Source organism: Eulemur rufifrons, chromosome 11, assembly GCF_041146395.1.
Source record: "Eulemur rufifrons isolate Redbay chromosome 11, OSU_ERuf_1, whole genome shotgun sequence".
Lineage (NCBI taxonomy): Eukaryota > Metazoa > Chordata > Mammalia > Primates > Lemuridae > Eulemur > Eulemur rufifrons.
Genome location: NC_090993.1, coordinates 7,324,129 through 7,337,027, shown reverse-complemented (window position 1 = coordinate 7,337,027; position 12,899 = coordinate 7,324,129). Strand labels below are relative to the sequence as shown.

General features: G+C 45.6%; 1 protein-coding gene across 6 annotated transcripts in view; it reads right to left on the bottom strand.

Moving 5' to 3' along the window:
* DISC1 (DISC1 scaffold protein) overlaps positions 1–12,899 on the bottom strand; it is a 207,996-nt gene that overhangs the window by 178,361 nt on the left and 16,736 nt on the right. The window contains exons 3-4 of one of the 6 annotated variants that reach the window (XM_069484688.1): positions 8,805–8,930; positions 7,710–7,756 (exon numbers count right to left, since the gene is read on the bottom strand). The exons of the other annotated variants lie outside the window; for them this stretch is intronic. Coding sequence (XP_069340789.1) covers positions 7,710–7,756; positions 8,805–8,930 — 173 coding nt within the window. Of the gene's footprint in view, positions 1–7,709; positions 7,757–8,804; positions 8,931–12,899 lie in introns of those variants that run through there. 6 annotated transcript variants of the gene reach the window in all.

Here is a 12,899-nt window from a genome sequence, read left to right as displayed (position 1 = left end):
ACCACCACCACCACCACACCTACCACCACCACCACCACACCTACCATCACCACCACCACACCTACCATCACCACCACCACACCTACCACCACCACCACCACACCTACCACCACCACCACCACACCTACCACCACCACCATGCCTACACCATGACCACCACATCACTCCTACCATCACCACCACCACACCTACCATCACCACCACCACACCTACCATCACCACCACCACACCTACCACCACCACCACCACACCTACCATCACCACCACCACACCTACCACCACCACCACCACACCTACCATCACCACCACCACACCTACCACCACCACCACCACACCTACCATCACCACCACCACACCTACCACCACCACCACCACACCTACCATCACCACCACCACACCTACCACCACCACCACCACACCTACCACCACCACCACCACACCTACCACCACCACCACCACACCTACCACCACCACCACCACACCTACCACCACCACCACCACACCTACCATCACCACCACCACACCTACCACCACCACCACCACACCTACCACCACCACCACCACACCTACCACCACCACCACCACACCTACCACCACCACCACCACACCTACCACCACCACCACCACACCTACCACCACCACCACCACACCTACCACCACCACCACCACACCTACCACCACCACCACCACACCTACCACCACCACCATGCCTACACCATGACCACCACATCACTCCTACCATCACCACCACCACTCCTACCACCACCACCACCACCAATCCTACCACCACCACCACTCCTACCACCACCACTACGCCATGACCACCACACCACTCCTACCATCACCACCACCACTCCTACCACCATTATCACCATTCCTACTACCACTACCACTCCTACACCATCACCACCACTCATACAACCACCACTCCTACCATCACTACCTCTCCTTGCACCACCATGATCAAGCCTCCCATCACCATGACCACTCCTACCACCACCACTGCTCCTACCACCACCACCGCTCCTACCACCATTCCTACTACCTCTACCATCCCTACTATCCCCATAACCACTACCACCACTCCTACAGCCACCATCACTCTTATAATCACTACCATTCCTTAAACAATCACCACCATTCCCACAACCACCATCACCACCACTACTGCTGTCCCCATTGATACCACCATTGATACCACCATCTACACTTTCATCAGCTCCACCACCACTATGACCATCACCTCCACAAGCACTCCTATCACCACTGCCACTAATACCACTACCATGGCCACGACCTCTAGAAAAGAGAGAACTATCTAAATTTCAAGCTGTTTGTTAAGATATATGAGTTGAAAGTACTTACCAGTAAAAGAAGAACATCCTTCAGATCGTATCCAGGTAGCTATAATAAAGATAATGCAATAGAAACAGCAAAAGAGGAAACGCCACTGAGCAACACACTTCAAAATATTTCCAGTGGCTCTCTCTGTACAGAAGAATAAAGGCTATATTTTTCTTTTGCTTATATGGTATATCTAAACACTCTAAATCTTTCTCCAGTGTCATGTGTTAAGTAATTTTTCAATTTCCATTCTCAAAAATAAATGTAATTCCAACTGGCATGTTCAGGCATTAGTAAGTAGGGCTCTATCTGGGGTCAGTGTGTATGGACCATGAAGCCGAACTGAGCTGGGTCCAAATTCCTGCTGGGGCACTTCTCATGTGTGTGAACTTTCTGATCCATACACTAGATATGACTCTGTGAAACATTAATGATGTGGAATATAGAAATCCCCAGGCACATAGATGCTTCCCAGAACTCAGTTATCATTACCTGTGGAGCCTGGCGATGCCAGCAAACTCAACTGCAAAGTACATGCCCACTTACCTTCCTCATGCAGCCTTCAAGCCAGTGTAACCTGGGATAGTCCTCCTAACAGTGGGGGCAGCAAGACAGGACTTCATGGTTCCCAAATATTCACACTGTAAGGTTGGGATTTAGGAGCACGGGTTCCGAAGAAGCTGCCCCAAGTCAAACCCTGACTCTACTCTTTACGAGCTACATGACCTTGAACAAGTCGGAACCTCTCTAAGACCCAGTCTTCTCGACAGCAAAGTGGATGGTGAAACTGGACCTACCTGGTGACTTTGCTGTGATTATTGATAGCACAGTGCCTGGCTCAGTGTTTACACGCTGCTAGTGGGAGCCATTGCTGTTACTTTGAGGGGGGAGGCGTTAGATTTTGTTTAAAGGCCCTTTATAAGTCAATTGGCTAAAGTTATGCCCAAATAGAATATGTGCTAAGCAGGCAGTTTGTGGGAAAACTGAATAGACTAAATCTCTTAGTGGCACTTCCCAGCTAATTTGGAAGCTTTTATAAAATTCACAGTTCTTTCAACACATAAAATTAACATAACCTTGATATACTAATAAAAATACAATAAGGGTTTGGGAGCGATTCTGGGTTACAACAGATTATCCTTTCAAGGTCCCTTCGAATCCTTAAAATGCTGTAGAGCAGAAGTCAGAACCGTAAGCCCAGAAGTCAGAACCTCTATCTCCCCTTTCTAGGTTCTGCAGAGAAATGCCATAGATCAGACCTATACACAGAACTGTGATATGTTTCCAGCCATTTAAAAACACGTAAACTCAGGCCGGGCACGGTGGCTCACGCCTGTAATCCTAGCACTCTGGGAGGCCGAGGTGGGCGGATCGTTTGAGCTCAGGAGTTCGAGACCAGCCTGAGAAAGAGCGAGACCCCATCTCTACTAAAAATAGAAAGAAATTATATGGACAGCTAAAAATATATATAGAAAAAATTAGCCGGGCATGGTGGTGCATGCCTGTAGTCCCAGCTACTCGGAAGGCTGAGACAGGAGGATCCCTTGAGCTCAGGAGTTTGAGGTTGCTGTGAGCTAGGCTGACGCCACGGCACTCACTCTAGCCTGGGCAACAGAGTGAGACTCTGTCTTGGAAAAAAAAAAAAAAAAACACGTAAACTCAAAGAGAAACTCTTCTTTAAAATGTCATGGCAGGTCCTCCTACATAAAATATTTTTATGTCATATACTTCATTTTAATTGAATTTCGATTCAGTTGTCACCAAGACAGGTTAATAATAGGCAACGACCAGCTGGCTTAGCAATCTGGACGCACATCTGATAAAGGGACCGATTCTGTACACTGAATATTAAAGTTTATTAGGGATAGTCTACCTAAGAGAGGAATTAAAAGAGTAATTCTTCACAATATGCTACTGTATCCCACTCCCACCCTACCATCAAGACCATGGGAAATTTCTGGCAAGCAATTCTCCAACTCATAGATCCAGGGAGTGAATCTGGGGCCATTGTCACATTGGCAGTAACTTTGCAGAATGCTGCTGCTGAAATCCAAGTTTCCCCTTCATGGGCTCCTTTATCTTTGTCCATATATGTTAAAGGGTTTGGGGACACTTAATAGAGTGACGTGCCTCTCAGATACTGGAGAGACCACTGGCACTGAGGTTATTTTTAGGAATCATACAAATGCCATTCATTATTTCTCTCTATTGGTTTTTGGCTGTACTCAGTTTTCACCATTAAACTGAACATGGCGTTCAATTAGTTCCCATGAATACACTTTTCATGAGTAATTTGCCGTGCTGGTGTTTTCGTAAGAAATTAGCCGGACATAGCTGCTTGTCAGTGCTCAGAAACCACAGGCTCTCTCACCCCTTTAATGGTAATCACTACAGCCTATAATCTTTCAAAACATAATTGGTTTTTATAGAATATTTTTTAGCACATTCATCTGTAATGGAATGCAGAGTATTAGGGGAGCGCTGTTGAGCAACCACCATCACCACTGTTTAAAAATACATAATGCAAATTACATTGATGTAATATCCCTGTCTGGAATGGGCAAATGGAACACACCAGTGTTAGGCTCAGTGCCAAGAGGATTGTACTAAATCGGTCTCTGGTTAACGACACGGCAGCAGGAACAAGAGCTTAAATTCTCTGAGTAGCATAAAGGTATCTAGATAAACAGCACAGTCAAAAAAAAAAAAAAAACTTAGAAAATTAAATAAATTATTTCCACTAGCCTGAGCTATTCCAATTAGGATGAAATCCAATCAGAAGGAATAAAGCATGCTAGAATATTAGTTCCTTGGAACAAACTAGAATTAAGCTGTTTTCCTCTGGCTGAAGCACTGCAGTATAAATAAAACAGTAAGCTTCAATTCAAAGGTAATGTTAACAGAGAGAAATCAGAAAACAGCAGCCAATGGTAAGAACAACTAATAAAGAGCAATTCTTCTAGCTCACCACGAACCTGCATGGGTACGGGCCCCAGGCTTACCTCTGCAAATACGAAGTTCTCCTTCCTAAAGGACATACTGTAGGAGCTCTGCAAGACCAGTTTTATTAATAGAAGGACCTTCCCAAACTTCTTAGATGTCATGCAGATTTTAGAAATGAAACCGAGTTAATGGGAACATTTTCCAGAGCAAAAATGCAATTGTAACCAGATGCAGATGCAAGAAGGACCTCAAGTCCTTGGTAGAACCAACCGATCCCCTGTGGTTCCATATGGCGAGAAGTCATGGTCCCCAACCATTAGGTCCTTCACTGGTTAAGTGTAACTCCAAGGACAGAGATCCAAAACCCCTAATTACAAAAATAAAAGAAGATGACAGCTCAAGGATTCTTACTTGGTATTGAAGTCTATCTCCTGGACCCAGGTGGGAACTCCTGGCAGGTGCTGTCCGGGAGCACAAGGACTAAGCTGGAGGCCCCTGAAGGTGAAGGGTGATTCTGCCTTGTCGGTGGCTGTCTCCCCAGCACCTACTGCACCAAATGCTGTGAAAGGCACTTAACGTTAATGGACCGAGTGAAGAGCGCCATATATGTTCTCAAAGAATACATGCGGGCTTTATAATCCTTAAATCTAGCATCTTAAAGGTGAACAGCATAGATTGTATGAAATGTTACCCTAAACATAAACATCTGAGGATGTATAAAATGATTAAGTAAACCCTGTAAAGGGACGTGGTGTGACTCCTTTATCTCTACATAAAATCCTCCAGAGTAAGAAGAAAATCAAAACCATAAAAGGATTTATCTGCTTAAGGGTCAGCAGACCCAGATTTTAGTCCTGAATTCATCCTGACCAACTTTGGGATCTTAGGGCTATTTAACCCCTCTAAGAACCAGTTTCCTTGTCTCATATATAAGATTAAGAATACCAGCCCCACTTGGGCCACCAGCTGATGATGAAATGGTGAGAAAAGAATGCCGTAAATGGTTGTGAAAAATAAAAGTGGAAGAGTTGTTACAAATGCCAAAATGATTTCAAGAGATTGCTATGATGAATTTAATTGCTTATTGGTTTGAATTCAATTCTACTCAAACTCAGCAGACGTTCAGTGTGGCCCAACCCCTAGAAGACTGTCGAATAGAGAGGAGTGAGGGCCAGCCTTGCTCAGGGCTTGCTTTTTCATGATGTGCAACTCTTGTCCCCACGCCTGGCTCTCTCCGTCCTCCATGCACACGTGTAGGCGGCACAGCCTCCCTTTAGCTCCCCGCGAAACAGTGATTCTGAACCACCTGGAAGTCATAAAGCTCTTCAAGGAACACCGTGACACACTGATATGCTAAATCCCATCAAATGCATTAGCAACAGTATCAGTAATAAAAAATAAGAGTCCATTACAGGTACGCAACATAAAATGACATCAAAGAACACAGATGTCCCCCCTCCAAAAAAAAAAAAAAGAGAGGAAAAAAACAAGGTATAAGACTAGTCATGATGGACAGTTTCTGACTTTTCCACTGATAATCATTTCCTACATGTTGAACCACTTTATGATCTTGCAGGCAATGACAGACGAGTGGTAGCAGGTACGGGGGTGCCGGTGTTTTAAGAAAAAAATTATAGGCCGGGTGCGGTGGCTCACGCCTGTAATCCTAGCACTCTGGGAGGCCGAGGTGGGCGGATCGTTTGAGCTCAGGAGTTCGAGACCAGCCTGAGCAAGAGCGAGACCCCATCTCTACTAAAAATAGAAAGAAATTATATGGACAGCTAAAAATATATATAGAAAAAATTAGCCGGGCACGGTGGTGCATGCCTGTAGTCCCAACTACTCGGGAGGCTGAGACAGGAGGATCCCTTGAGCTCAGGAGTTTGAGGTTGCTGTGAGCTAGGCTGACGCCATGGCACTCACTCTAGCCTGGGCAACAAAGTGAGACTTTGTCTCAAAAAAAAAAAAAAAAAAGAAAAAAATTATAAAATTGCTAACTACCAGGTAGTAAGTGCATTATTATGCCAGCCCTACTCCTAAACTGATTCTATTAAGCGTGAAAATGCTCTCTTAGTTAGCACTCCCAAAGAGTCACACCCCAGATTCTTGCAGTGGAGGGTGACTTCTCACCGCTGACCCTTATCTCTCACAGGCTAAGAGACATTGCAGATGTGATAACTCCACAAAGACAGTGCAGTCCACCCATTCTCTTCTCTTGGTGTTCTAGAACCACCTCCTGAACTAGACAGAGCAGCAGAGCTCGGCCATGGAACCACACCATGCGGCCACCTGCAGACTGGTTTCACCTGAATGCACTGTGGAGTGATACTATCAACCTGTAAGGACTGTCCTCGGTGTCGACTGCTTTTGAGGACATTGTCTTTTTCCAGTATGTAGGGAGGAAATACCTCTTCCCTACTCTTTAGGCACCCAGGAGGAGGGGCTTTCCCTGTTGCCCTACCACTTTGCTCTATCTGCAGAGAAGTGAGTTTCCCCACTGGTGAGTTTGGGTGCAAGAAAGAGCAGGAGTAATTCGGTGCTCCCTCCCTCCCTTCCTGTTGGAGCCCAGACGCCCTTGGGGAGCACTCATTCTCTGCTCCTCCCGGAACTCAAGTTTGCAAAGGCAGGCCCCCAAAAAGGGCCACCTGCAGCTCACATCTGCCTGCAGCTGGGAGGGTGATTCTTATCCTGGGGTTTGGCATTAGGAGGCCCACCGTTGCCATCTACCCAAGCCACATTCCGCAGTGCTAGCGTTATTGGTAATAAAGCTGATATTTACATCTCCATTCATAACATGGAAAAGCAAAAAGTTATTTGGGGGCTGTGCCAGTAATCAAGCTATTGTCTCTCACCTCTAAACCCATCTTTTTATCTTGTGTTTTGTGATGCCCGGGCTGTGCCTCTGAAGACCAATGACATTTCTGACTTTGCCACCAGCTCCAGAGAGGAGAGGAGGCTAGAGAAGGAAGAGGGGACATACTTCTTCCTGTCTGCTCCCTGCTCTGGGCCTCCTGTTCCTGTCGGCCGCTCCCTGGCAATGCCAGGCTATAGCACATTCACTTTTGGGTGGGGATCTTTTTCCCTACAAAAATCTAATTATTCAAACACAGAACAATCGTGGTTTTTCATCCCACCACAAGGGACTGGGAAATGCACTGGAAGAAGTGGTACAAGTGGGCAGAAATGTCCCCTTGACATTTCTTAGGCCCACGGCCAGCATCCAAACAGCTGCTACCCTGAAAGGGAAAAAAAAAGAAAGAGAGAGAAAACAAAATGCCACCCTTATCTTAAATGAGCACACTCTTCTACCTGGATCCTCTTTTTCTTTTCATGATGTCTAAAAAAGTAACGGTTGATTCTGTGTAGATAACTGTTTGTCTTGTTTTGTTTAAATCTGGGGGTCTCATTAATAGCAGCTTGGTTCAGGATGTTGAGGTTTGCATGGTGCGTCCAAAGCAATTGGTTCCAGCTGCCAGGAAGAGAAGGAATACCTCTAAGTGGAGTGGACACAGAATAACATCCTTGACTGGGACTAACAGTGCTTGAAGCGCGCTGAAGTTTCTGCTGGAAAACACTTGTGCCAGTGTGGAGGAGTGGAAAGGTCTGTTTCCTACCACATCAGGCTGAGCAAAGCCTGCTCACTGCCATAGCATCAGATACTGCGGTCCTTCTAGGCTGAGCACCTCTAGCGTAACTGTGTGTTTGCACACAAAAGTCAAGCATCCATCAAATATGAAAAAGAAGACTGGATTTGAGAGAAATCTCTTCCTTCCTCTCAACAATAGTTTCTGAATATCTGAGATATTTTTTAAATCCCTTAAGGCTGTGCTGTTTAAGTATCTTTGTTTGCTTCTTGGATTTTTGTTTGTTTGGTTGCGTTTTTTGTTTTTGTTTTTTTAGCAAGGGAACTCTATTGAGATGAAATCTTCCAGGACTAACAGATAAAAGCCAGGGTACCCCGATGCTCCAGATGGAGTTTCCCTTTCAGCCTCTCCTAAGGCGACTCCGTGACTCCTCAGGACACAGCTGCAAAATCACAGCCTTCTGGAATTAGGAAGAAAACACAGATCCAAAACTGTTGAACGTAAATATTGCCAACTCCAAGCTGCCAAGGTTTTGTTACAGCCCCAAGTTCATATAAGTGAATGTTTCATTGCATAAGGTCTCTAAGAAAAATGAAAGATTTACATCTTTTGATACAGTTTTGATATTTCTGATTCCATAAATATGCATAAAATATTAATCTCAGAGAGATTTACTTCCTTGGAGCATGAAGCCAAATCCTCAGCTGTGGTACTAGGGTTTTGTTAGACTTCCAATTTTGCAGCAGAAACCATCATCCACAGCTCCCCAGCCAGAGACGGCCCCAGTGAGCGTGTTGACATAGTTCCTTTCAATCCGCACAATGTTCCTATGTGTTATTTCCTGTTCCTCACACCGGCCCGGCAAGTAGACAGGGCTGATGTTACTGTACCCATTCAGCAGATGGGGACGTGATCTCTCACGTCATGGTAGACATGGCTCTGGGAAATAGCTAGGAAAAGTGCCAGAACGGCATGGCCATTGTCCATTTTTGATTTGCATGACTAGCACCCACAGTGGCTGCTCACTCCAAATAAAAACGTCACCCTTCCGCTGACTTCCTGAACAGGCAAAGTAAGTTACCTGAGGTTGTCAAACGCAGTCAGTGTCCGCACGAGGGACACGAGCTGTGACGAGGAAATGGTGACGCATTTTTCACCCAGCCCCGGGCCACTCCTGCCCCCAGGCCACGCGGGACAAACAGCAAACTTGCAAAGAGCTCACGTTGCAGCCCTCACCTGGAAACGACTCAGGGGAAAATCATCCCACGGTAGAACAGGAAAAGGAGGTAGCCACGTCTAGACAAAGGCAAGATCCAAGCATTAGAAAGACAGAAGAAAACGTCCGGGATGAAGGCGAAGAGGAGAGCGAGCTACAGAGACTGGAGCGGGGCACGCAGAACGCCCCAGTCCTTGGCAACAAAAGTTCATTCTGAGCAAATCTCACTTAAAATAAACTCCCAGAGGAACTAATTGGACTAAACGCTCTGGTGTGACTTGGGAGGTGGCTGTTCCTAAGCCACCCTGTGCACGTGGGCCCTGCTCTGCCGCTTGCAGGGGCTGCGTGGGGCCGGCCCTGTCAGGTTCGGTGCTATCAAGCCTGTCAATTGCAACTTATTTTGTGTCACGAGACAAGCTGGCACATTGGATAAAGGTCAAGCGGAAAACTGTCCCTTCTGCTACATCACTGTCATCAGCTGCTAAAGGTCATTCCACCCCATCCATGGCTGTGACGGAAAATAACTTTGTTTGTCTACTGTGAAATATTAAAAAGTCCCTCCCCTACAGGCTTTCTGGTTTCTCTCCGCTCTCAAAAGGCATTAACTAGGCCCTCTATGGTAATCTAAGACAATAACCAGTTTGCAAACAAATCTGAACAGGAAAACACAAAGACAGGAGGTTAAAAGGACTACCTACCTAGACCCATAATATCTCAGTATTTTACTAGTGAGTATAATTGTAACTAACATTCACCCAGCATGATGTATAATCCAAATAGGATAGCACGCACCATCCCATTTAATTTTCCAGATAACCCTGTTACTGCATTTTACAGATGGGAAAATTGAAGCTTGGAAAGATGAAGTGACTTCTCCAAGCTTATACAACTAACTACTCAGTGGCAGAACCTGACTTTGTTGTCAGATTTTTAACCAGGCCGACATGAAAGGCTTTATAATACTATCGTTCGTAGAATTATGAACTATTGATAGCACAATGGTGATAATAATCGGTTGTAGATATGATGTATTTTGAACGTTCATTTGTTCATCCAACAACTATTTCTTGGGAGGCTACTTGGACGAGCCATTATGCTGGGTGCTGAGTGTAAAGTTAAAAGTAGACGATCTCTTTCTCTCCCCAGCAGGCTTACACTTCAGCCAAGGGGACAGCCCACAGCTATATTAAAAATGTATTAATAACATGCATGAGGATAGAGAAATAAAGCAAACTGCCCGAAAGAAGGGGCACTGAAACCAGGTCTTGCTGACCTACTAGGAGAAGGGGGTGGCAGCGCGGGCAGAGGTGCAAAACAGGACGGGGCGAGGCGGTGGCCCTGCGGGAATTACCGAGGGACTCCACAGACAGTTGCTTGGGTGGGGGAGGGGTGGCGGGAAGGGTAGTTAGAAAGCCAAGCAAGCGACAGGCAGGAAGGTGGTGACTGCAGGTCAAGTTTAACATTTGTCCTGTCAATGACATCAGTTGTGGACAGAGGTGAAGTAGGAAAGTAACCATAAATGAACTTTAGAAAGAAGACTGGCCACAACACGAAAGGTGATCTGGAGGGGAACAAGAATAGTAACCAGGGACCCAGCAAGAGACTAGTGTGTTTGTCCAGGCAAAAAACCGATGAGATAGAAGGACAGAAGAAAGAGAAATTTAGGAGACAAAATCTAAAAGGCGTAGTGCCTCAGTGTCCAGGGAGGGGTGACATTCCAGTGCGACTCTCGGTGGTTCTTGCTTGAGCTGCCATTCATTACAGTAGGGGATACAGCAATGGGAGCTGGGCTCAGCTGTCACAAAAATCAGAAATTTATAGAGGCAGAGCAGGAAAAAATAGAGTCTTTGGACCTAAGGTTGGACATTCTACGCAACAGTATTAGAAAATGAAGTGATGCCACCAATTCAAGTCTTTTTTTTTTTTCCTTATTAATGGAGAGATCTATCAGGAAACATGTGCAACTAAAACATTCCCAGGCTAGGATGAGCAGGAAAATGGGATAAGAAGGTCACAGAATTGTCTGATGTGTGTGTTCAAAGAACACATAGTATTGAATGGGGTTCGGTTTGTAGGGTTTGGAGACTTTGGGCAACAAGAAGGATGCTGGGGTGATCTCTCTTCTTCACTGCTTCTTATTCTATAACCCTACTCGGTCCCTACTCTAAATCCATGCCTGGCCACCTCGGCCCCTGAGATCTATCTTTCCTCATTGACAACCAGGACCGAAATGGCCAGTGCAGGACCCACACTGACGGCTTGGTGAGGCAGAGGCAGGAGAGGGAGGCAGAACATGGCTTTTCTGGCTGCCTCAAACTATGTCAAGGCTCCTGACCACACAGCCAGCCAGGAGACCCCCTAGCTACCAGCACCAGCCCCAAAGCAGAGAAGAATTCCTCCCGTAACTTTCTACCCTCAACTCACGAGGTGCCCTTTGGTCCTGCCGAGTGTCTGCGTCCCTTCAACTGAAGACCTTGATAAACCTTCAAATATTTACCTACCATAATGGTTTTTATTTCCAAGTCCTGCGGGAAACTTATTCAAATTTCCCTAGATAACTTGAGAAATAGTGGGTCACGATCCGCCTCCCACAGACAGGGTCTCTAGGGTAGCTGATGTAGTCACACTATGCTTTTATGCCCTTTTGACTTGGGAAGAGGAGTTCGGCCAAGGAGTGGGCAGAGGGAACAGCCAAAAACGAGCTATAGAGCTTGTTCAATCTGGAGGGAACAGCCACTCAAACTTTTCTCCCAGTGTGCCTCTCCGCTACCCAGAATGTGTTAGCAGTGTATTTGTTGTCTATTTTTTAATTAGATGGGATACAAGATTTGATTAAGTGCCTGGACAGTTTATAAAAATGAATGAACTGTCCAATGATGCATCGCCCAGGGCAAGGAGCTCCACAAGGGAAGGGGGGCGCCATATCGTTGCCGTCATACAGCAGAAATGGGCGCCATGTTTGCAAATGACTGTTTTATTAATAAATGCAAAGATCCAACATTTATCTGGGCATTACACCTTAAGCCTCCCTAGCCATCAAGGTAAAGGTAACAAAAAAGCAGAAGCCCACAGAAAAATGACCAGAAAACAGAAGGCTTTCCGTCTCTCCTTCTTCAGGCTTGTCTTTAGAACTCCACACAAGAGCCATTTTCCTCCTCCTCCTTTCCATTCTTTCCCTTCCACTCTCAAAATCAGGGTCACCAATTCTTTCAAAGCCCAGCAGGGCTTCGATTTCATTTTCCCAGTGTCATCCAACAGAGTATCAGGCAGAAAATGAGAGACTTAACGTCATAAAATTTAGACTGCAAGACGAAAAAAAATAGTTGGCCATAGGAAGACGGGAAACGTAGTCAAGCTTCAAATGCTTCATTAGAATTTGCATGTTTTAATATATATTGCTTTACCTCATTTCCAGATTTTTTTTTTTTTGCAGCTTGAAAGAAATCAGGCTACATGCAAATAAGCCTCTTGTTGCCAAATAGAAAATGAGAAGCCAAATCATTCCATCTTATTTTCTGCATGTTACTGGCACTAACTGCTGGTGGAGAGATTTTTCAGAAGCATCCACACTTTACACCGTGTTTTCTAACACGCAGCACCCAGGGGTAGGGGCAATAAGTAGAGATTACAGAAAGCAAAGGGAATAAATAATTCTTCAATACCTGCACTCCAGGCACTGTGCCGTCATCTCATACGCATCATTATCGCATCTAAGCTTCCACCCACACAGCAGGAGGGGTATTATGATCCTTAGTTTATCCAGGAGCAAACTGCTGTTCGAGGACGGATGGAAGAACCCAAGTGGGCCGCTG